The 25,783-nt window shown below is 39.4% G+C and overlaps 1 protein-coding gene across 1 annotated transcript in view; it reads left to right on the forward strand.

Moving 5' to 3' along the window:
- Cpne4 (copine 4) overlaps nt 1-25,783 on the forward strand; it is a 348,827-nt gene that overhangs the window by 220,255 nt on the left and 102,789 nt on the right. The window contains exon 6 of the mRNA XM_027933785.2: nt 2,022-2,111. Coding sequence (XP_027789586.2) covers nt 2,022-2,111 — 90 coding nt within the window. The remainder of the gene's footprint in view (nt 1-2,021; nt 2,112-25,783) is intronic.

The raw sequence follows: 25,783 nt of genomic DNA on the forward strand, positions 1-25,783 counted from the left end.
TAATCTTGGATGGGCTAATTATGGATATCGTCTGTCACATCATTAGCATCTTGTAAAATATATTTAATGAAAGAATGAATAAATGAGTGGAGTTGAATAAAAATAATCTGTCCATGCTGTAGAACAATGAGATTCTCTGGAACTTAACCCCTGGAGAGTAGACTAAAGTATAGCTCACACAGTTGTTGTCCCAAGTGGTCCTTCATCACCACCACCAGTTAGAGTCTCCTTCATATATAAAGATTCCTTTAGTGACGTACACCTTGGGGAGAAATAAACTTTGGACAAAGTCAGTAGTGGAATTTATTCATTTGTGCTTTTGTTCTAGTCAGTGAACAGGGGCTTCAACCAACCAGGGAGAAAGTATGGGTGTAATATATTATTGAATTTCTCTCACAAGATCTTCCTTTCTTCTGCTCCTGATAGCAGTCCTGTTCTCATTATTGGTATGAGTAAATTCTCCTATCCCCAAGAATCTCTAGAACTTCCCTCACTTACCTTAAGGCTGAGGGTTCATGGAGTCTCATAAGAAATTTTGATTTCTTATGAGACTATGAATTTGTAGAGCCTTTCAGTGGGTCAAGCAACAAAACATTGATCTTTCCTCTTGTTTACTCAGTAGATACAAAATAAATGCCAGGAAATACTATTCTCTTGGGGGAAAAGTACACATGTGTGCAGATAGGCACATGTGTACACAAGCACATGCACAGATTTTATACTTTAGATGGAATATCTAGATGAAATTTTGATTTGATAAATGAATTTTTTTCAAAACTGCTGCAATGAGACATTTTCACTTTAGCATTTTTATTAAAAAAAAAAGTGAGAAATTGAAATTAACCCAAACAATCTTATCTAATTTTCCTTCTTACTATCACTTTGATCACTCTCAGTGTATCCGGAGACAAGACAAAGTCACACAGGAACGTTCTTTCTCTAACACTTTAAAATAAATTTAATAATGAGCCCATGATATAATCAATAATTCATATTATATTAGGGAATCCAATTGAAGAAAGAGGGATGCATTTAGAAAATAATCATGTTATTTGAATAGAGAATTATTTATTTTAAACACTAAGACTTCCACTAACAAAAAAGTTCATAGGAAGAAAAAATCAATGGACGATTTCATTTGACTTTCTCAAATTTTATGCGTCAGAATCACCTAGGAGACCTACCTAGGAGAGTGCAAGCAGGACTGGGTGGAACCCAGGCTTTTCTGGCTTTAATCCCCATGTGATATAGCACCTGGTCTGGGAACCCCACCCAAGAGTAGACAATACAGAGCAGTCCCTTTTGCATGCTGAACCAAACTGAATTGTTTGTACCACCATGATGGCAGGATACGACTTTGTTTTTATGAGCTCTTGGGCAGGATTTGGCCAAGTTCATGATTAATTTTAAAATAATTTTACTATGTTATAGACTTTGTAATCTGAAGAGCTGCCTGGTTGTGCCTTTCCAGTACATTCTAGTTGAGATGGTGATGAGCTATGTCAGAATGTTCCTAGAATTTTTCTTCTATAAACTTCTCTTACAATCTAACGTGACTCAAGCATCACCCAGTTCTTTAGCAGTAGACTTGTCCTGCACACCCTTCACCTTTACCAAGTCTTTACCTCTGCTGACACCAAGAGAAAGAACTGTCTGCTACAGTCCTGACAGTCCTATAGAACAGGAGGCCCTTTATCAATGGTCAGAAGCAGCCTCACTTCCTTAATTACAGTCCTTTTGATATGGAAGGGATCATCCTCAGTATCTAAATGCTGGATGACATTATTGTCATTATTCATGAAACAGCCAGGCCAGTGACCAGAGGAGTGCTGCCCAAAATGACCTGCTTAGTGAGCACCCTTAAAAGGTTTACTACTCCAAGTTTCCCTTAAGGCACCTGTGCCAGACAGTTGTTCTTTTCATAAGCCTCACAGTGGTTTCTCCAGCAGTTTTTTATGTTGAAATGTAAAAATGTCACTCATGTTCTCCCCTCCTCACCATGCCTCTCTTTGTTTTCCCAGGTTGTGATGAATAACTTAAGCCCAGCCTGGAAATCATTCAAAGTATCAGTAAACTCTCTATGCAGTGGAGATCCAGATCGCCGGCTGAAGGTCAGAAATCTATCCAAGAAATGTGAATTTTAAAATAATAACCTTCCTCTTTCTCCTCATAGAAATGTTGACAAACCCCAAAATTTCTGAGTCATTCATTCAATGCTTCCACCTTTGTGCATCTTAATGGAAGAAAGAGAGAGTATTTCTTCTGTTAAAGTCATTGAAGCTTATACAATGAACTAATAAAATAAATCCTAGTTGTGGTACATCAAGAGATAAAAACCTATGGCTTCTCAGAAATAAAACTGTGACAATAACTTCTGGCTATAATTGGGAGTTATGAAAAAAAAAATATTTCCATAACATGCTACTCCACAATTTAGTAGTTTAAAATAACAGTCATTTGTTTAGCTTATGATTCTGTGCTTTTAGCAAATTAGACTGAACTGATCTAAGTGGTTCTCAGGTGGTTCTCGCTTGGAGTCTCTGAGGCATTTGCTACCCATGAGCAGGCTGGCTCTGCTTCTAAAGGTTGGCTGGTTGTCATCTGAAATGACTAGTGGATGGGACCATGCAGCTCTCATCATTCTTTAGGCTAGCTTGGACTTATAATGGGTTCCAAGAAGCAAAAACAGAAGCTGCAAGACCTCTTGGAAACTTAGGCTCAGAACTTACATAGGTCACTTTCTCTATAGTCCATAAACCAAAGTAGGTCATGTGGCTACTCCAGATTCAAAGCTGAGGAAGATAGACTGCTCCTCTTGATGGGAGGAGCTGAAAAGTATTATGGCCATTTTTCCAAAATTTAAAAAAAAATTTTTTTTTGAGCCCTGTGGGAATGCAGAATTTGGAAGAAAAGATGCATTAGGAAGGTTAGGAATTACCAAAAAAAAGAAGGACCGAATGCCAGAAACAGATTCCAGGAGATATTCCCCCATAAGGTCCCATGGACCCATGGTCTGGTTACCTTGGAAGCCCAGAACCTCCATGCTTCTAATGTCCCACAGTTGATACTATCAGTTCAGGATGATTAAGTAACTCACTGGAGACTGGTGCCTATGAACCAGAAAGACCAGTTGATTAATGTTCAGTGCCAAACATGACTATCAAGCAGAGTCGGCTGTCAATCAGCTTCACCAGGCATTTTGTTGTGGGTGAACCATAGGGAAGACAGTTGTCAGAAGGTGACACTTAGAGCCCAAAGCCCAGCCAAGGATGCTAGATAATTGAGTCGATCAATGACTTCACATTCTGAAAGCCAGGGCATCTACCTCCACTATGGGAATAATGGTCCATCATCAGGCAGAATAAACATTCATGTTGACCTTTAAGGGCACCTGTTCCCAAGAAAGGGTGAGATGACTGCCTTTGTAACTTTACATTCTCCTCACTCCTTTCACCCCATCAGACCTTGTTCTGATGGATAAAGTTCTTTTGATTTGTCCATGTTTCCGTCAGGTTAGAATCTCATCTGGTTGGTCAGTCCTCGCCTCTTTAAGGTGACTTTATATGTCTTTGTTTGAACGCATTGTGTGTGAACCCCTTCTGGGTTGAACTCTCAGTGGACACATTTACTTCCATCTTCCTGAGGAGCAAGTCCATTCTATCTGATGTCTCCTGTCGGAGCCAAGGTAGCTCAAGACTCAACTCCTGCTGAAAACTGTTTCATTTCAAAAAATCAGAATTCCTGGCTGTTGGGGTTTCAGGTGGAAGTTCCTATGCAAGATGGCCGAGAGCTACAGCTTCAGGCATGGCATGGAAATTATCACCTGTGATCTGAGCAGCCCTGTCCCATTCCCAGGGAGGAAAATGCCTTCTTTTGGTCAGAAATAAAAGAATACCTCCGTTAGCCACAGATCAGTTTTGTCATGGGGAGTTATTAAATGTATAAAGGTTTTCTGTATCTGAATGAATAAAAATATAAAAGGAGTGCTTGGCAGCCTTTTGAATACGCTAATGTCTCTATGGGAACAAGGGACAGTAAAGATCATGGATGGATAAGTGGGACAATGAGCAGATAAGCAGAGAGACAGAAAGAACAGAAAGAATGAGAGAGGAAGAAAGAAAGGGAGGAATGGAAGGAAACAAAAGACAAAAGGAAGGAAGGATCAATCAGAGTTTCTCAACAGCTACATTATTGACATTTTGGATTTTGCTGTTCAGGGCTGTCCTGTGTATTGGATATGTTTAGCAGCATCCCTGGCTACTAGATGCCAGTAGTATTTTACCCCTTGACACATACACAGACGCTGTGGCAAATACCCACTTTCTCTATCAGTTTGACAACCAAAAGTATATTCAGACATTACTAAATAAATATTCCCCAGAGGGTAAAATCATTTTCAGTTAAGAACCACTGGCATAGACCGATGGCTTTCCAATTTATGATGCATCCAAATTACTTGGAGGACTTTCTAAAATACTTTGCTTCACCCCCAGTTTCTAACTCAAGAGGCCCACTGTGGACCTGAGAATCTTCATTTCTGACAAGTTCCCAGGTCATGCTAATACTGCTGGTCTAGGAGCACCCTTTGAGAAACCCTGGAGTAAACTTTTGCTCCTTTCATTACAACCCATGCATTGCCTAAGGCCCATTGCCTTTGTCCCCAGTGATAATTGGTTCTTTCCAGTTTGCTCCTTGAGGGTAGACTCGAGTTTGTGCACTACATATCCAGGCGTCTAGCACCGTGCTTGGTCCAAGTCAATATCCAGTAGCTGTTTCTGCAATTAATGTATGGAGGATCAAGAGAGGCAGAGAGAGGTCAATGGGGCTCTTCTGAGGAGGAGACACCCATAATCACGGGTATGCTAGTGTTTACTAAGCCACAAAGGTGATATTGTCGTTCACCTGCTCAAAATAACCACCTTTTACACAAGACAAAATACACTCCTGTATAACCCTTTATTTGTATTTATTGATTATTTTGTTACAAAGACAACAGTGAAATTCTCCTAAGGCCTTCTCCAAAATGAAGTGGTACATACTGTCAGGCAGCACTCTGTCTATGTGGCTATCATTCTCCTGCAACGTCTCCCACCCCCAAAAAATTAGAAAGTGCATTTTTTTAATATTTATTTTTTAGTTTTAGGTGGACACAATATCTTTATTTTATTTTTTTAATGTGCTGAGGATCAAACCCAGTGCCACACACATGCTAGTCTGGTGCTCCACCTCTGAGCCACAACCCCAGCCCAGAAACTAAATTTCTTAAAAACCCTCTGTCAAGGTAGATGATAAATCTTAGCAAAATTCTAACAATTAGGCTTTTGTTCCAACAAGGCTTGATATCTTTAAAAATTTCCATTCATTCAAGATACGCACGAACACCCAGTTTAAAGAACTTTTTGTTGTAATTTCATTGTGTTCTTCTCTTTTATGGGAAAACAAAAAAACAATATCCAAATAACTTTTCCAAAATTGATCTTTAACTTATTTATTAAGGAAACACTTAGGGCTGGGGATGTGGCTCAAGCGGTTATCACACTTGCCTGGCATGCGTGCGGCCTGGGTTCGATCCTCAGCACCACATACAAATAGAGATGTTGTGTCCACCAAAAACTAAAAAAAAAATAAATAAATAAAAATATTTTAAAAAAAGGAAACACTTAATCACACATGAAAGTAGGAAGATAGTATGATGCCGCCTCTCCTATCACACACTGCAGCAGCTCTGAATCAGGGCCAGTTTTATGTCACCTGCTTCCCTCAGTGGTCACTTCCCCATCTCTCTCTCCACCACTGGATCATTTTGGAACAAGTCTCACCTGGAAGTGCTTCAGTACATATTGCTAAAGGATAAAGAATCTCTCTATAAACATAGCCTCAAAACCATTAACATGCCTGAAAATATTAAATATACATCCTTAAATTCTGCCATTATTTAGATTTGCCCAACTCTCTCATTTATTAAGTAATTGGTTTTATTTGTTTTTCTTTTTTCTTTTTTGTTTTTTATCTTTAAAATACATAACATTTATATTTAAAAATTAAACACTCAAAAAGACCCTTGAGTTCTCTTGACATAAACCTAATATAAGTGTTTAATGGTTTCTTTGCTTTAAGGAATGAATTTTTGAAATTCATGAATTATGAATCTTTAAAGAAAGTAAGAAAAACATGTTTCCAAACACAGAAAACCAGAATGTTTATAACAAATATATAGCTTTATAATTCATAAGCATCCTAGAATATACATGTATTCTAAATCCTGCATCCAAGGTCCAATGTTCAACTGTCAGTAAGCCTGGCTACCAAAATCTCAGCAACTGTCTCAAACAAATGACACTGAAAACCATTCAATAGTTAACTACCAGAACTTAGCAGTGAGAAAGAAAACAGGGGGGGAAAATGAACTGCAAGAAACAATAGTAGTAAGAAGTTAATAAGTTTTCTAAGTCTCCATACTAGAAAGTGTTTCAACTCTTGCATTGTTGTTGTTGGTTTTTTTGTTTTGTTTTGTTTTGGTACCAGGGGTTGGACTCAGGAGCACTTGACCACTGAGCCTATTTTGTATTTTATTTAGAGACAGGGTCTCACTGAATTGCTTAGCACCTCGCTGTTGCTGAGGCTGCCTTTGACCTCGCAATCCTCCTGCCTCAGCCTCCTGAGCTGCTGGGATTACAGGCATGCTCCATCGTGCCTGGCTCAACTCTTGCATTTTTACTTGTTTGTGATTTAAGTTCTGAAACAAAGCTCCTGGAGTTTTTGTGACCTAACAATAGATATTTGGTATTAACACTGATCTTGTAACCCAATGAACTCTACTAGAATGGGGAGAAAAATTTGGAATTATCCAATATGGTGGACACCATATTGGATAATTTGAAGCTGAAGAAACCTTATTTCTGTTAGCAATCTGAAGACTCAAGCATTACTATGAGGACCTTGACTAATACAGTTTTGATAATGTGACTTACATTAGATACTTCTGTTTGTTTTTTTTTGTTTGTTTTAAATTAGGATTTAAACAAGATCCTGTCACTGAATCTGAATGAAATGTCTCTGAAGTCTTGTTTTTAATTGGTTCATTGTCTGTCCCTCCTTTTATTTTTTTTCCCTGCAGTTTTGTTAATGAAGAAACTATGTTGGTTTGTCCTGTAGCATTTCTCACAATCTCTGTTTCCTAAAAATGGCAGTTGAAACTTGATCAGATTCAGGGTCTGTCTTCTGGCAAGAGTGCCTTTAGTATTATTAAGAATTCATAGGTTTATTTTTTTTCACATGAGTGTTTCAATCTATTTCAGTTATTATTTCTCTGAATTATTGAATTGTTCCTTATTTGACCAATGAAAACCCCTTTAAGTTGACCCTTGAGTTCTCTTGACATAAACCTAATATAAGTGTTTAATAGTTTCTTTGCTTTAAGGAATGAATTTTTGAAATTCATGAATTATGAAATTTTGCAATTTTCTCCATAGCATATATCTTTCTACAGATACTGACTTATGTTTTAATGTATCTTGAAATAATTCCTCCCCATAGGTCATATTCTGGCCCACAGAACTGTCAGATTCATTTCTTTCATTTTGTTTCTGTTTAGGGGCAATTTTTCTTCTGATTTAAATTTTTTTATAATTATAAAACAAATGGTAATGTGGTTCCAATGTCAAAACTACAAAACGAAGTATATTTAGGAAAGTTATCTTCCATTTCTGATCCTTCCACCTTCTATCCCTTTTCTTGTTGGTAATCATCTTATAGTGCACTTTAATACTTGGTAAAACTAGTCCCTTTCACTTCTGTGTTCCTTGTCTTCTAAGCATTTCCTGGATATTTGACCTGTTTATTATATCTATTTAGCTTTATAAAAATCTTATCTAGGAAAAAAAAGACCTGATGATATTTTTTATATGGATTGCATTAAATTTGTAAAATAGGCAGAATTTGCTATTTTTATACTGTCTTTCTACCCCAAACATAGTGTGTCTTTCCATTTGTCTAAGTGTCCTTTTGCATGTTGCAAGAATGCTTGATATCTCTGTCTTACAGGTTCAGAATATTTATGTTTAAGCTTATGGCTGGTTATTTAATTGTTTATTTATTTTTTTATAAAAGGAGTCTTCCATTAGACCCTCTAACTATTGTTTGCTTACATAAAGGCCATTGATTTTTGTTTTCTTAAACTGCTCTTTCATCAAGTTCTCTTATTGTTTATCATAATTTTTTAATTAACTTGGGGCTCTTTTCAAATATACAATCACATTATCTGAAAATAGAGATAGTTTTTTTCCCCCTACTTACTTATCTCTTGTGGCTGTAGTTATTTCTCTTCTCTAATCGCGTGGGCGAGTACACCCAACAGCATGTTAAGCAGTAGTAGAGATAGAGGGCATCTTTGTCTTATTTGCCAATGAAGTATAAAATCCTATGAGGACAGAGAATAGTTTTTTAAAGTAATTCTGAAGGTGTCAGAGTTCATTGTTTTCTCAGCCATGTCTACTGAGCCTGACATTCCTGCAATTAGATATAGACACACTTAAATACCTTAAACTTTCAGAGAGGATTCTCGATTGTTATGGCAACCCTGTAAACAAATCACCCCAGGCAAAATGTCTTCTAAAACTTTATAAATAGATTTAGTGTTACATTTAATGTTAACAATCTAATGAAATTACATATTAGAGTTAATGTCCAAGTTAATAAAGTGTTTATCAAAATCATGATTTCATTTACTTCTAACCACACTGTGAGGTAAGTTTCATTACCTTCATTTTACAGATTAGGAAACTGGGACTTAAAAACCCAGATTTAATGCTCTTTTATCAGGTTGTGCCACATTAATTTTGTTATATTTCATTTTCTAGAAAATAATATCATCCTGATAAGCATATCCTATAACTCTTTCAACCAAAATGTTTTATTTACTATCATATTAACACTTAACAGAGAAAAATTGTCTATATGTAACATAATTCAGAAAGCCTGAGACACTATTAACTATCTGATGAAACTAAAGGAAAAAGTGCTATCAATAAAATGAACATAATGCTTTCTTATCAATGTATGCTTCATAAGAAAGCTGTACCTCTTAGACTGAATGAAATATGGTCTTAATCATTTCCTTTGATTTGATCAACACATTGTTAAGAACCAGTACATATTTTTAGGATGCAATGCTGACGTTTAGAATAGATTCTTCCAGATTGGGGTGGGGGTTCTTATAGAAGAGAAGGTGGGAGGGCACCATTAGTAAGCATTGATTCGTCCCCTAATTGTGCCCAGTACTGGGGGGAAAATTTCTGCCAGAACACTATATAAGACCCTGAGACCATTTCATCACATATATTACAGGGCCATTTTCATATCCTCCTCTAACATGCAAACCACATAGGTAACTTGCTGACTCCCCTAAACAGAGTCCACCTGGCATCCTCTGTGGAGGGTTGATGGAAGCCGGGTGTCTTGAAGAGGGAACTAAGATGGTAGGGAACAGTTGCTTCTGTGTCCACTTGCCCCCATTATTAACTGAGGTTATGGTGGAGTGGGCACAAATAAGACACCACCAGGCAGAAGGAAATAGCAGAACGGAAGGAGAAGCAGCTCCCTACAGCCAAGTAGACGCAAGTATAACCCAGAAGCCAATAAAGGGGCAAGAGGAGACACCAATACAAGTTAGCAATCAACAAATGACATTTTCACTCACCATTTATCTTGCTTATCCTCCTGCCCTCCTTCTTGGGCTGCCATGCCTGACTGGCTTAAAACAGCCATTTGCATGAGTTGCCTTCTGACACTCCCAAAGTTGCGCACCTGGCCAATCAGAAAAGGGCCCTATTGCATCAAAACCCCAAACCAGTGACCCTGGCATCCTCTTCTTAACAACTCACATAAACAAGCCTGGTGCAAGCTGTTTGCATGCATTGAGCAATACTGTTCTCTTACTGATTCTGCAGACTTAACCAACTTGCTGCTACTTAAGTAGTTCAGCATCTTATTTTTCTTTTTGTGGCCACCTACTGCAAAGTTAAGAGTGTGTGTGTGTGTGTGTGTGTGTGTGTGTGTGTGCGCACACACAGGCACACACTCTGTTCTTGCCCTAATATAAAATCCTTAGCCTTTCTCCTTTAATTACATTCAGCTCTCCATGTCTTTCCCTTCCTAGGTGTGACCAAGCCCTCTTGAAATGAAATCATCTTTTCTCCACAAATGCATGGTTTTTGGTTTGGACTCTCTGAACCAGACTGACACACAACTGCCAAGTGGATTTGACTCCTCAATGTGTTCTTAGAGTTTGCCTTGGACCTTGTCCTCGTTACTCTCAGCCCCATATGACTCTTAACTCCTGGATCCCTATGTGCCTATAATCTTGTCTCTGATCACTTAGACTTAATTGCTATGTCCTTTCCTCCCTCTCTTGTGCTGCTTTTCTCTGACAAACCTTCTGGTTCTTCCTGTTTGAAAAGGAAGAAACCCGGTCCCAGTTCCAACCCCCAGATCTCAATCCCTGACAGCGACCTCAGTTCAACCCCATCATCCCCCAGATTCATAGAAGGGGCTTCCATCATTAGATAACCCCTAGGTTATTTCAACAATTGCCGATTCTTGGTGCAAAACACAGACAGTTGGAATTGAGGAGTCCATTACCAACTATTTCTGGTATTACTCGAAACACCTGTAACAGAGAACTTTCCATTCTCCGACAATTGAAAGCAATTTTACTTCCCTCTCTGCTACCTTATAATTGTGAGGGGGGGACAATTGGATGGTTTATGGTCTTCTTACGTTTTCTTGAGATCTATTGAAATTCAAGGGCTTTCTTTTCAATTTTCTGGAATCAAGGGCTGCCTGTCCATAGTTCACTCTGCTTAAATGTGCAGGAATTTACAAGAGGATTGCAGACTCAGCAGAGTGTCTGTCTATTGGGTCAACCATGGCACAGGGATTCTTGACTCCACTTAAGTAAATGGCACCCCGGAGTCCAGCAGGCCGCCTCTCCTGAGATCTGCGTTCAATATTGCCGAGTGGAAGAGCAGACCAACTTAAAGAATGTTCAATCATGCAAGAACCAAGGAGGCTTCTGAACCGAGAAGAAAAACTACACATTCTCTTCATTTTAATAATTCTTTCTTTTTCATTAATATTATCTCCTTATTTTACAAGAATTCAAATTTTAGAAAATTGCTTAGGATTACACAGCTAAGTTAGCACAGTCAGACTTTAAACCCAGGACTCTCATGCTCCATTGTCTCTGCTCTGAACTATATTTACTGAGCTTTTACCAGGTATCAGGAACTGGGCGAGGCACTTTGCTTAAATTTCCTCATTGAACCATATAATTATTGTAAATTAAACCATTCTGCTGTTGGAAAAAAAAAAAAAAGAGCCCTCTGTAATAGAAGTTTGTTTGTGGCTTATATAACAATCCAAGGCAAAATTTCCAAATCAATGCCTGCCTCTCCTTTATGAAGTGATTCAAGAACCCAGCTTGCTTTTATCTTCTGTCTCATCCATACCTTAGGGTCTCATTTTGATTTACATCCTACAGGCCCAAGGGAGCAATATGGAGGAGGGCCTCTCAAGAAGTTTTAGCTGCAAATAGCTTTGGCATTGCTGCCTATATTCCAGTGACGAGAAATCAGTCACAAAGCCACATAGCTGCAAGTGGAACTGGGGCATTTAGTCTATTTGGATGCCCAGAAAGGAAAACCAAAACAAAACAGATTTGAGGAAAATGGAAAGTTCTGGTAATAGGTATGGTAATGTTTCCGCAAACTGTTGAATACATTGAATGCCACAGAGCTCAACATTTAAGAATGGCTAAAATGGTAAATTCTATGTTCTGTACTTTTTTACCACCATAAAAAGTAAATAAATAAAAATCTTCTTCCTGTTAACATGACTTCAAAACTCCTCTTGTGAAGCTACCTGTCGTTGTCCTAAAGGAATGTATGACTTCTGTCTCAATCTGGTGGCCATATGTCTCATGGCTCCTGCTCTCTCAGTAACCTAGGATGGGGGTACGGCAGCTCTTGAGAGATTACTTCTGATTCTCAGTTCCCTGGTTTCAGAAATCCTTGTGGGCAGAGGGACAGGTCCTTCTTGGACCCATCATTATGACCAAGGAGCATAGTAGAGGTAGCACAACCTGGACAAACTATTTGATTGTGAAATTTGCCTACAATCGTGTTGTGTTTTTGAGAGTCAAGACAGGGTCTGCCTGTCAGTATTGGGTAGTTAGTTAGTGCCCTGGGGAACTCTCTAGATGAAAGTAGAAATGGGAGTCCTCTTATCATTTAGATGGTCATCTCCCCTGTAGAGAGAACGTGCATCCTAACAAATGTCCATAGTTGTGACTGGAAGCAGTTTCCTCACATTATTTAACCTAGTTGTGGCCCAATTCTGCACTGGAAATTGATAGGTAACTAGCTATTGGGAAGATGCTTCAGGAAAACTGGGGGATTGGATGAAGTTGTTTAATGATAAATGGGAGGAATATCCTGAGTAAAAATTTTGAAAAATCCCCCTAATACAGCTTTGTAGAATAACTCAAACTAGTAGAACTCAGAGCTTTATTCAAATGATGTCCCAAACTGGTGACACTGGCTATGCTGGTTGCTCTTAATTTATTTATTAACTTTTTTTTTTTTTTTTTTGCTTTCTTGTGTTTACATGAACTACTTCATTATTTTTAACACTGAAACTGAAAACATTGCCTCAAGATCTTGATTTTTATTTCTGCACTTTTGAAATTGTTTTTTTAACCTAGCCTTATCAATAGGAAGATTTTTCACAAACTGGGTTGGCTTCTCAAGAGGCCTTTGCATTGAGCTGACTTTTGCAGAGCATGCAGCTTCCCTCCCGCAATTTTAAACATTACACAGGAATGTCCTTGAAAAAATAAATCCGAATCTGCAGCCATTCTGATCACCTCTTTCTGCAAAGTATTTATTTTCAATAACATCATCAAATAAAACATGAAGACAGTTTTCTCAGCTCCTCAAAGCTGAACATGAGAAGCTCAGCTTTTAAAAACAGAAGGTCCTTGAAGCCAAAAGAAATGACCCTTTCTTTGGTGGCTGGGAGAACAACCTAGAGGCCTTCCTCAGGAGCTGGAGGAGGTATCGGCATCTCCTCAGGAGACCCCATCTGTCTGCAAAGTGCTTCTAGAAAGGGCTTCCAGAAAGGGGTTACCGAAGGCCAGGGTTTTGTTTGTGTGAAGTACATGAAACAAATGTCAAGGACGAGCAAGTTGACTTCTTAGGAAATTATTTGCTTTTTGAGACTATGTGAATTACCTTCTTCTATGTAACCCTGAACTTGCCACAAAAGAGCAGAAATGCTTTTTGGACAATCTTCAATAAAGAGAAGACAGTGTGATGCTCACCCCCACCTCTGCCCCACACTATTTGAAGGCTGGAAAGCAAGAGATAGAGAGATGCCATCTCCAGTGGCCTGCAGGGCTTCTCATGCTGGATGATTCCAGTCAGGATCCTCTTTCACCTGACCTGGTCTCTAGCTTCTTACCGATACAGGAACTCAGCTCTGTCCATCACTCAAACATGATGGGACCTGAAAGAATTGATTCATGCAAGAAGCAGGGGCCCAAGTCAGGAAGCCAATACACTTCACATTGATTTGACAAAAACTATAATCCTCATGCTTCATACCATGAAGCCCTTCCTGTATCTGGATACTAATGAAGTAGAATTAGCAACCAAAACATTACCTGGGTGAGTGTGGGCATTTCAGGGCAAAAGCCTATGAGGAGCCTCAAGAGATTCCACTCTGGTAAGCAGTTTTGACTCAGGATCTCAAAAGTCTGGAGAGTCAGATTAGGTTCATAAGATATTTTCTTTTACAAATGCAGAAAACTCTAGGACTTCATGGATTCATTAAAGCTAATTGTGGACTCTAGACTCCCGAGTTGTGCTGTGGTTAGTCTTGTCACAGTATGATTTTCAAAAAGTTAAAAAGCATGACTCTCACTGAGCTACCAAATGAACATGTGTCAAAAATTTTATCCAACTCATTAGCTAATTAGAAAACCAATGAGATGATAAAACTGTTCTCCAAGAGCATTCAGTCTACATAGTCATTTCCTCTTTTAAATAGGACTAAGATTTCTAGATACAAACCTGGTTCCTGTCCTTCAAGGCAACAAACTATAAGCTTCAGGGTTATCTTTGCTATCAGACAAAAACCATTACATTATATACCCATATACATACACGAACATATAGTTTAACATGTATGATATTACAGAGTCTGAGATTTTAGTTAATAAATGGCAAATAGCAGAACAAAGCAATGGTACACTCTAGCAGGAAAATACATCATCACTGGGAGGGCCTGTGAAACACAACTTCAGTGTAGCATTAAAGGACTTGCAGTTTTACTTGTGGAATGAATTCCAGGTTATGGATAATTTTCTTAGCAGGCTCAAGTAGCCCACTCAGTTCACATTTCTAGATGCTGCTAGAAGTTCCTATCCCTACACCTTCTCCCTATCTCTGCAAAGTTGGCACATTCTTAACTTTCAGATTGTCAGCTCAAAACTCAGCCACTCAGAGATGTCTTCCCAAAGTTTGTTCATGCTTGCATTTCTCCAGTTCTTCTCCAAGTTACCACCCTCCTAATCTCCTCATAGCGCTTACCATCATCTGCAAATCATCTTGTTTATTTGCTTACATGTTTATGGTTTGTCTCCTCTTCTGACATATGAGTTCATTATATTCTGAAATATAAGTTCCAAGGTCCAAGGGAAAGAAATTACCCTATCTAATTCACCTGTACATCTTTAGCTCCTACAGTGCTTATTATATACATTATAGCTTCTTAATAAATAACTGTTGAGAGGATGGATGGATGGATGGATGGATGGATGAATGGATGGATGGATATGTGCAGACGCCTACAGTTAAATCAATCAGATCTTATGGAAGACATCCTACCAGATTTTGGTAATTTGGACCCCTAGAAAAATACCCCTCTCTTCTATCTATTCTTACCCTTGCATATAATGATCTACTCATTAGGTCAATATTTCTATCACATCACTATTGGCTGGAACACCTTCTTTCATTTAAGGCAGGTCTAAATTAATCATAGAAAATTTATTTTCCTCATTGCTGTGTTTTCTAATTAGCTTATTCAACTCCCATTGAGCCTCTTTCTCATCATATCCCCTCCTAACATATTTTTTCCCCATTAGATCAAATTTTATTTCTCTCCACCAACCCCAGGTTACAATAAAGAAAGGAAAGAAGGGAAAAGTCTTGATGGGAAGAAGCCAACATGAAAAAAAATAAAAATAAAAAAAAAAACTCCTTTGGGAATGAGGGGCCAGAAGGATAGTCACAAAAAGAAGAAACAGAATCTTGGCCATAGCTGGCTTTCACAAGCAGAGATTTCGGAGGACAAAGGGGACTGAATTTTTTTTTTTTTCAGAAAAGAAATGGGAAAGAAAGCAGCTGTGTGGACTTTCCAAATGTCAAGTTCCTCGCATTTGACTGGCACAAGTTCCTGGGTTGGTACTTGAATTCCTTTGAACAGTCTCCGAAAGAAGCACCGACCAAGTCCAGGGCTAAGAATGATAAATCCCGGCTTACCTTTAAGCCATGAGATTTTCAAAGGAATAAATCAGGAGAGGGAGTTGGTTGGGGCGGGGGGGGGGGGGGGGGCGGTGTGAGTGAGACAAACAGGATTCAATTAAGTCTCCAAGTGTGTGAGGAAAGAAAGGGCCATCCTCTTAGATTCTGATCCTCAGAACTTTTTCAGCAATTGACTTACATCCCCACCCCCTTGCCTTTCCCTTGGCTATAAAATCTGTGCCCGGCATTGCTGTTGTTGACCACCCCATGCCTGATTGCACTGGCATTTAAAACACTTTATGACAGCTATCCCATGAAAGAATAAAATCACTAAATGGACTTGTCAGGAAGCATTACCTCCAGCTCATTTCCCCTGCAAGACCAGCTGGCTCTCGCCATAAACTCTCTGATTACAGTTCCCTCAACCCTGCTACTCTCAATAATGAAAGTGACTCCCGAGGGCATTAAATGTGCCAAACCACAACAGACATTGAGATAAGGTCCGCGTGTGATCTAGTACGGTCTTGTCCATTTCAGCAACATCAGAACCACCTGGAGGGCTTGTGAAAACACAGATTGCTGAATCCCATCCCTGGAGTCTATGATGCAGTCGATTTAGGGGGAGGCCTGAGGATTGGCATTTCTAACACGTTCTCAGATGCTTCTGATGCGGCTGGTCCAGAGATCATGTTAGAGAATGACTACTAGAGAACTGGTCGAGAGACAACCTCCACAGCATGTTTCCTTCAGCGTACCCACCTCCACCTGAGCCTTTCTTTATGTCTGCGTCCACTCTTTCTTTCTTTCCAAAACCAACATTCATCTGCCCACTTCACTCCAGTCTCTCATACCGTTCAAGGACTCTTCCCCAGCTAGTCATTGACAAATGTATTTTAAAGCTAGAAGGCAGAGTCATGTCTCCATCAGCACTCCTCAACCCCAACACTGCTGACATCTTCAGTTGGATAATTCTTTGCAATAGCTGGGGCCAAGGGTTGGGAACGGCCCTGTGCATCCTAGGACGATCAGTGACATCCCTGTGCATGGTAGCGCATTTAGTGAGCTTCTACCTACCTGTGGAGAGCAGCATCTCCCAGTTGTTACAACCAAAAATGTCTCCACATACTGCCAAAGGTCCCCAAGGGTGGAATTGTCCCTGGATAAGAACCGCTACTTTACTCAATTGAATTTAATCTCTTCCTCTTTGTTGGGAGTGAAGGGTTAAAATGCCTTGTTGTCTCTTCCTGAATTTGGACTAAGAGGGGAAGAAAGGCACAATTCAGAAACATGGCTATCAAAATATCATTGTATTGCTGCTAAAGCTGGCCCCTGATGCACAGGTAGGAAAGTTTCTCTAGGAGGATTTTCCAGATTGTGATTAACAATAAGTGAGGAAGCCTGTAGTTAATATTAGGCTGGGAAGAAAATATTTGTATAAAAACCAGGTGGGACTGCTGTGGCATCGAGAATGCAGTGGTTCTCACCCTAGGATACATTTAAAAATATTTATTCCTAGACCCCACCTCAAACAAACATAATTTCTGGGTAAAGGGGCAAAGCATCAGAAAAACTGAAAAGCTGCCAAGGTGATTCTAAAGTGCAGTCAACGTGAAGGACCACTGCTTAATTTAAAGACTGAGAAAAAGTAATCCCTTGGGATTTGATGGGTGGGTGGGGGGAACAGGGAAATGTTGGGGATTGAATTGAGGTCCGTGAGTATGTGCTCTACTACTGAGCTACAGCTAAAGCCCCATTACTTTTCTTACAAGAGACAGGGTCTTGCTGTGTTATCCAGGCTAGCCTCACATTGGAGATCCTCCTGCCTCAGCCTCCCCGGTAGCTAGGATTATAGGTGTGTGCCACTGCAGCTGGCCTCCTTGCTGGGATATTTTTTTCTTAAGAGTATTAAAAAGGCAACCAGCCAGACTGAAACAAGAGTTTCCAGTAAGTTTCCTAAGACTTTTTTCAGCCAACTAATCCTCAAAATTCTTCTGATGTGTAAGTCACATAAATTTCTTAGAACATGTGTGTTGGCTTCAAAGTAGCCTTCCTAGGAGAACATGGTGTCTGAACTAGGTTCTGGAAAGCACCTGCAAAGGCCTAGAAATTTGTGATTAATAGGTTCAATGTGGTGGCATTTTAATGTGTTGGGAAAGAGGCTTCAGGAAAGGACAAGAGATGACAAAGCTTGTGAGGTGAAGAGAGTCTCACAGGTCATGCTAAGGAGCTCAGATTTTTATCCCAAGAGTAGCAGGATTCACTGATGGGTTCTATGCAGGAAAGTGATGGGATGATGTTGGAATCCTAGGGATTGATACTCTGCATGTTTCATGGAACTTGGATTGAATGAGAATATGACTGAGTGAAGTAAGAGATTCATTTAGAAGTCATAGCAGTAAACTAGCCAGGGATGACCAGAACTTGGTATCAGCTTGCCTGTTGTATAGAGAGAGAGAAAGAGGAAAAACTTAAGAATTAGTCCTTGAGTCTTGGCTTGGTCACATGGATAGAAGATGGTACCATACCCTCAAGATTAGACCACTGAAGGAGCAGGAGATTTGGAATGGGAAAGATGAGTTCGGTTTTGTACTTACTGAGTTTAAGGCGTTCATGGACCATTCAGTGGGCACACTGGCCCAGGATTATCTCACGTTCAGCACTGGAAGTCCCAAGTCTGTGGATGCCACTCAGTTCTGACCCAACAAGGATTGCTGGACAACATGGCAGTTGGCTACATGAATTTGACTCTCAGGGACTCCTCTGAGAGCTGAGCTGGGGAATAAATGCAAGAATCAGTAAGTTAGATGGCAAACTTGTGTGCAGACATACATGTAAGTGCTCACGTGTGTAATGCAAAAATCACGTGTGTAATGTAACAGTATATATTTCTCAGTGGTAAAATCATAAAGCTCCTTATTTTTTAGGATTATTTTTAAATTTTCTTCCTTAATGATGTGCTACATTCGCAATAAGAAAGAAAGAAAACACTCATTTAAAATTCACACACACATTTTTAATATGTGTGCCAGTTTGTAACATTTGCTTAGAACTTTTTAGTTCTTAAACATTCAAAATTGAAACAACTATTTTTAAAGTCCCAGTGGGTTTTCCTGGTGATGGGTAAGCATATTCTATTTTTGTATGGTGACATTGAACAAAGATAGGAAATAGACGATGGATCAATTTGGCTTATCATCTCTTAAATTCTAGTGTCTTTATAGGCTTAAAGCAACCAGGAAATAGAGTGAGTTCTCAGTGATATGAACTCAAACAAGCAGAAAGGCCACCATCCCTTTAAAATTCCATTATTTTTCTAAAATGAGCTTGTCACATACCACATTCCCATGTTGTTAATTTTGCAAGGACATCTTATACCACACAGTTATTAAGTATATATTTGGGACTGTAGCTATAGCATCTAAGTTCTTTGCAAAACACATGGCAAATGATTCATCAGCTGTTCTTTAAAACAAGTGAACTAGGCATGATGACACCAGTCCTTACTCTTGAGTTGAGCAAGACAACTTGGGGAACCTGTGAGGGTTCTCCAAGATCCTGTGCCACTGTGTACAGTGGTGCTGGGATGGAATCACATGATAGAATCCTTAAGGGATTCCAAACACTTTATCTTCCCCAAGGGAAAAATAAAAGCAGAGAACCAGAAAAGAGAAATCACTTTCCGGGGACCTGTGGCTGATTAGCAGTCAGAACTAAGACTTGAATCTGGATTTACAGAGGGAAGAGAGCATCAAGCCATTAGTCTACCCCTGCTGTATGCCAGAAACTATGCCAGGCATTTCTCCACATTCTAACCCACACAACAAAATTAACAAATAAGAAGCCAAAGCCGAGAGAGAGTGTTGAGTAAGCTCCTGAAAAATTCGCAAGCCTCTTGGGGATACAACCTGAAACCCAAATCTGGTTGACTCTAAAGTCCACAGGATGCCTCCTAAAAGTGTCCTAAAACCCCATAGGCCCTTCCATCAGACCACATTATTAGCTTCCTTAGAGCTACATTTTGATGCCAGGGCTCAACGGGGAAGCAGGTTCAATCAAGTTCCAAGACAGGGAAAAGCAAATGGCAGATTTTCTATATCAACCTTCCTCAGTGAATGAAGGACTGGAAAGAGAAGTGCCAACCACCTTCCAGTGGCCTCCTAGCAACCCTCATGTATCAGGTGAAGTGCCCTCGGCAGTGAACAGCCGGCAAACGGGAACCTCAAGAGTTGTTACAAAAGCTTGATACAAAAGCCCAGGAGTCTTAAAGTGTTTTAAATATCTCAGGAGGACACTGCATCTATGTGGGAGAAATTATGTAAGGGCAGAAAAGAGAAGGTACCTTAGAGAGTTCTTTAACTCTTTTTATGGGGGAAGAGGGATCTTGGGGATTGAACTCAGGGATACTTGACCACTGAACCACATCCCCAGCCCTATTTTGTATTTTATTTAGAGACTCAATGAGTTGCTTAGCACCTTGCTTTTGCTGAGCCTGGCTTTGAACTTGTGATCCTCCTGCCTCAGCCTCCTGAGCTGCTGGGATTACAGGCATATACCACTCCCCAGCTGAGAGCTCTTTCTTGCTTTTAAAAATGATCAAAAATGTTTTGCATAATGAATGGTCAGCTTAAGCCATTAACATTTAGGGTTTCAATGTGAATTTGGTGTCAACATACCTTATATACAAACACAGATATAATGAATGGTGGTATAAAGGTGTATTAAGAATTGTATGCAAAAAAATAAGAGAGCTCATGTTTCATGGCATAAAAAAATGCTTTTGCTTTTCTACCTATGTTGTATGTACTCTGCCCATTTCCTAGCACTTCCCAACATTTCCTCTTCTCAGCCTCACCTAGGAAGTAGTCAGGGCAGGAATGGTTATTCCCACTTTACAGATGAAGGAAGGGAGAGATAGATTGAGCAATTTGCACAGGATTTCATAAATAACTTACAGAAGTGGGAAGAGAAGGTGGGAAAGAAAGATGCTGGGGAATGTGATTGATTGAATTGTCTTTATGTGCATGTACAAATATGGTATAATGAATCTCAGTGTTATATATAGACATAATGCACCAATAAAAATTTAAAATTAATCTTAAAAAATGAGAAAGTAGTCAACAAGAGAGTCATTGCTTAGAATGGATTACAGTATTTTATTATATATTTCTACATTGCTTATATATTTTAAATTTGACACAGTAATAGAATATCTAAAAGATATAGTAACAATGAATATAAATGAAAGTGCTAATAATTTCTTCCTTCCTCACAGTTGTGGCATGCACCCCCCTAATGCTCTTATGATTCCCACCTTGCAATATCTGTCTTTGTGTAATTCCTTCCCTTTGAGTTTGGGCAGGACCTATGACCTTCTAGCTGTAGATTTGACAAAGATGGAATATCATTCTTATTGTGTTTATTTTACCTTCGAGAGTGAAGGTGAAGATGTAAATAAGATCTCTAATCAATCGACTTTCACTTAATCCAAGAGACATTATATTGGTGGACCTGACCTAATCCTGTAAGCCCTTTAAAAGAGATCCTATGCCTTCCCTAAAGTCAGAGACTCTAACCAGCAGATTCTGCTGCACTGCTGCTCAATTTTAAGAAACAAGCTGCAGTGAACACTACAGCCAAAAACCTGAGGGAGGTTGAAAGCAGATCCTTTGGAGCCAACAACTAGATTTCAGCTTTGTGAGACCCTGAACAGAAGACCCAGGTAAGGGATTCCCCAACTTCCCGACCTACAGAAATTGTGAGATAACAGATGGGTATTCTTCCGTGGTAAATTGTCATCTAGCAATGACAGGAATATCCAGTGGATGGTCTTTTGTGCCCAGTTGGTTTTACACATTTTATTTTCTAATAAAAAAAATTATTAGAAAAGATTTTTTTCCTCATTTTTTAGTGCATTATAGTTGTACATATTGATGGGAATTTGTTGTTGCATATTTGTGCATGCACATAATATAACAATAGAATTAGGCCAAAATCAATCCCTAGATTTTCCCCACTCCCTCCCCATATCCCACCCCTAGATCCCTTTCCTCTACTGATCTCCCTTTGAGTTTTAGGAGATCCACCTCCACCTTTGTTTCTAATGAAAGAATTTGAACACCTACCAGGAGCTAGGCACTCTCTCAGCACTTTACCCACAAAAAATTCTCACATTTCATCCTCCCCCAAACCCTGTAACAACTGTTATATTTGTACCCATTTTGAGAGTGAGGAAGTGAGATTCAGTAGGCAAACTAAAATGGTAGGCCAGCAATTTTCCCTGGATTCCACTGTTAAAACTAAAAGGCAAGGAACTTGAACCCCAGTCTGGACCAGAGAATAAAGAAAGTTCTAGCTTTGTCTTTGTTGCAATAAACTAGCCATAGAGTGTACCACAGTACAAAACTTATTCTAGTGTACCCCTCTCCTGCCAGTGCCTCCCCACCTGGGAACGAGATTTTTCTGCTGGGTTTCCACACATGCTATTCCCGAATGCACCTGCATCTTTTCAATAGTGACAGTAGGTTCTGTGCATAGCTGTTACGCATGAGAAGGAGACAGATGTGTGGGAACCATCTGTCAGGGATGTGAAGATACTGGACTGGACAGTGCAGACAGTTGAATGAGTCAATATTAATGGGAGCTTGGAGTTTAGAGAGGCCATTCGGTATGACCTTCCTTTCATTCTGCAGGAGACCTGCATGTCAAAGCTGCTGCTTTTGTGTAAATCAATTTTTCACTTGGGCACAGCCACCCTAGCATCTCTTATGCATATGTTTCCAGGTTCCGGGATTTGAAAACCCATCACCAACCCAACCCCAGGAACACAGAGTCGGGAAGGAAAATGCTCGGCTTCCACTCTAGCCAAACTAGCTGCCCTTTTACTCTACTGAGATTTTTTTTTCTTTGCCAAACTAAAATGGTAGGCCAGCAAGCAGCACTTGCCTCTGGTTCTACCACCTACTTACACACGACTGGGCCAAAATTTACTATCACTCTCCTGAAGCTTTGCTTTGTACATTAAGCAAGTGGAAATAATAATAATAGTAAGCCTGTATTTCACAGGATGAGTTCATTCATTTATTCATTCTCTCATTCATCCAGCACTCCTTCTAAGACAGCCTCAATCATTTACACGAAGAAATTATAATCAGGGATCAAAACCAGAATTTGAGAACCATCTCCATTTCAAATATTTAAGCAGCTGCTAACTGAGCATCTTTTAGGTACCTGCCATCTGTGGACCAAAGCTCTGCATCATCAACAATGATTTCCAAGATAACAAAGATATTACCAAGCAGCAATGGAGCCCAGAGATGGCATCCAGGTGGCTGCCCATCACTTTCTTCACCTTGACATGCTCATGTGTGTCTTTTTGTTCAATCCATCCATTAACTTTGGCTCCAAATTGCTAATGAAAATTTCAAAGACTAGTAATGGCCCTGAGTTGAGATGGGTTCCTAGTGTTGTATCCACTGTGACTATTTTCAGTAGGACTCTAAATTAGGCCTGTGATATCTGTTGGACCTTGGAGACATGGAGGAGGATTTTGTTTGATTTTTTTTTATTTGTTCTAATTAGTTATACATGACAGCAGAATGCATTCTAACTCATTGTACACAAATAGAGCACAACTTCTTATTCCTCTGGCTGTACACAGTGCAGAGTCACACCATTCGTGCAATCATCCATGTACGTAGGGTAATAATGTCCATCTCATTCCACCATCTTTTCCACCCCCATACCCCCTTCCCTCCCCTCACTCCCCTCAGCCCAATCCAAAGTTCCTTCATTCTTCCCTAGCCATCCCTCTCATTATGGATCAGCATTCACATATTAGAGAAAAACATTTGGCCTTTGGTTTTGGGGGATTGGCTTATTTTGTTTAGCATGATATTCTCCAACTCCATCCATGTACTTGGAAATGCCATAATTTCATCCTTATTTAAGGCTGAGTGATATTCTATTATTATACCACAGTTTCTTTATCCATTCATCTGTTGAAGGGCATCTAGGTTGGTTCCATAGTGTAGCTATTGTGAATATAAACATTGATGCGGCTGCATCACTGTAATTGCTGCTTTTCTGTCCTTTGGGTATAAACCAAGGAGTGGGGTAGCCAGATCAAATGGTAATATGGAAGAGATTTTCTGAGGAGGTTTCCTAGGGACAGAATTTTACTTTGTGAATTTTTATTCTTGGGTAATATATAAGGGAAGGAATTTTCTTTGTTTGATGGAATAGGTGGTTTCCATGTGAAAGTTATCAAAAAATTATTTTCCTATTGATTCATTTTACAGTAAGAAATATATTGATGTAAAAGGGGAAAAAAAACCCTGTGGAACATTTCCTCTTGGAGTTATATGTTTTATGAGAAATGTAATCAGAACCTTTCAATACCCTAGACTGATACACAATGACAGATACCCTATTAGTTTTCTTTCTATTTGTTTATAGCTTTTCACCTTTTCCCAGGGTTTGTGTCCTGAGTGAGTCACATATAGTGAGATTCTAACCACTTTCTGTACAAAGTAACCTCTGCATCAGAAATTGGATAACCTGCAACTGTTGGAAAGAAAGGCCTTTCGGGGGCAGTACTTGAGCTTCCTGAATCTCTCTCCAAGGTCAAGATGTGAGTTCCTCTCACAATTCTAAAACTCTTCTGTGTGACTAGATTTAAAAAAAAAAAAAAAATCTTTCCTTTGCTTAAATTGTACAACCTACAAAACAAAGATGTCAATGCCTACCCGCTCCCACCTCTCAATGACATTTTTTTTTTTTTTAAAGTAAGTAAGAAAGTCTAAAAAGCACTTTGGTTTTCTGTTAGGAATCTGTTGTCTCAAAAGTGCTTTCTTCATAGTCAGGGCCCCAGAGTTCGGCAGCCAGGCATGTGCCACGATGTTGAGACTTCAGAGAATGAAAAATGAATTCGTTATGTACTTTTAGCAAGGCTGTATATGTGAAACTTTGGATCTTTTAAAATTCATATGTCTCTAGGGAAGATCCTTCTCTGGACCACCATGAAAGGCAGGCAACATACTCAGCACATAGTAAGGAGCAGAGAAGCAGGAGCTAACTTATCATATTTTATGATAGATTCATTAAAATACTTTGTGGGCCAGACACCAATGAAGTAAAATACAAGTGTGTTCTCTAAACATCGGCCACTCCTAAAATAAGCATCAGGGTTTCCAAGAATAAATGGCTCCATCTAAAAGACGAGGAGATGTTAACTGTAATTTGTAACCAAGACGGCTTCTGAATAGATCAACTCCAGCTCTTAGTTCTGAAGACCTAGTCCCATTTTTCAGGATAGGTTCAGTATTGGTCTGGACATCGCAGATAGATAGAGGCAATAACAGAAATACAATTTAATACATGTTTTGTCATTTCCGCTTGGAGAACTTCTCCCCAGAATGATTTCGATCTTCTACTTTCCCATTTTCTCCTCTAAGCAGACATCATTTGGTACCTCCAGCATCTTTCTCGATTCATCAGAGGCTTTCTTGTTAGTGTTACTCTGGGTCTCTTCTTCCTTATCTGAAAACTGTCTTTTATTGATTGCAATTGAATTATCTAAAGCTAGAATAATGGCTTGCTGTTTCTTTGCTTCTGCCCATTATTAGAAAGCCATCGAGGCTTTAGATTGCACCCAGCTTTCCTTCACCTTCCTGATTATGTCCTGCTGAAGCTTCTGATAATTTTTGTCTAGAATCCATAAGATCCTTAGGCCTCTTCTATTCTCCTAAGGCTCAGAGGAGGAACCTGACAGTGGGATCTTTTATTCCTTGCCTGAATGTCTTCTTCTCCCAAGAGCATAAATATGATTCACACCTAAAAACCAGGCCCAGAAAATGGCCTAAGTTGAAAAAGAAATAATAACAACTACATTCATTAGTATTTCTCAAACCTATAGCTAGCAGTGTCAGCATCACCTAGGAACTTGGTAGGAATATCACATTTGGTAGAAATATCACTCTATCCAACACCTACCAAAGCAGGAGTTCAAGCCTCCTGCTTGAATTTTGATGCATACTAATGATTGAGAATCAACTGGACAGACTATGCCACAGTGTGTACCTTGATTTCATAAAGCCATTAAATGGCCACTAATGCATAAAATCATTTTTGGATTTTGCAAGTAGGTTTGAATTTCAAGTCTTTTGTTTTACCTGGAAGACAAGGAAAATTAACACTTTCCA

The sequence above is a fragment of the Marmota flaviventris genome, chromosome 8 (assembly GCF_047511675.1).
Source record: "Marmota flaviventris isolate mMarFla1 chromosome 8, mMarFla1.hap1, whole genome shotgun sequence".
Lineage (NCBI taxonomy): Eukaryota > Metazoa > Chordata > Mammalia > Rodentia > Sciuridae > Marmota > Marmota flaviventris.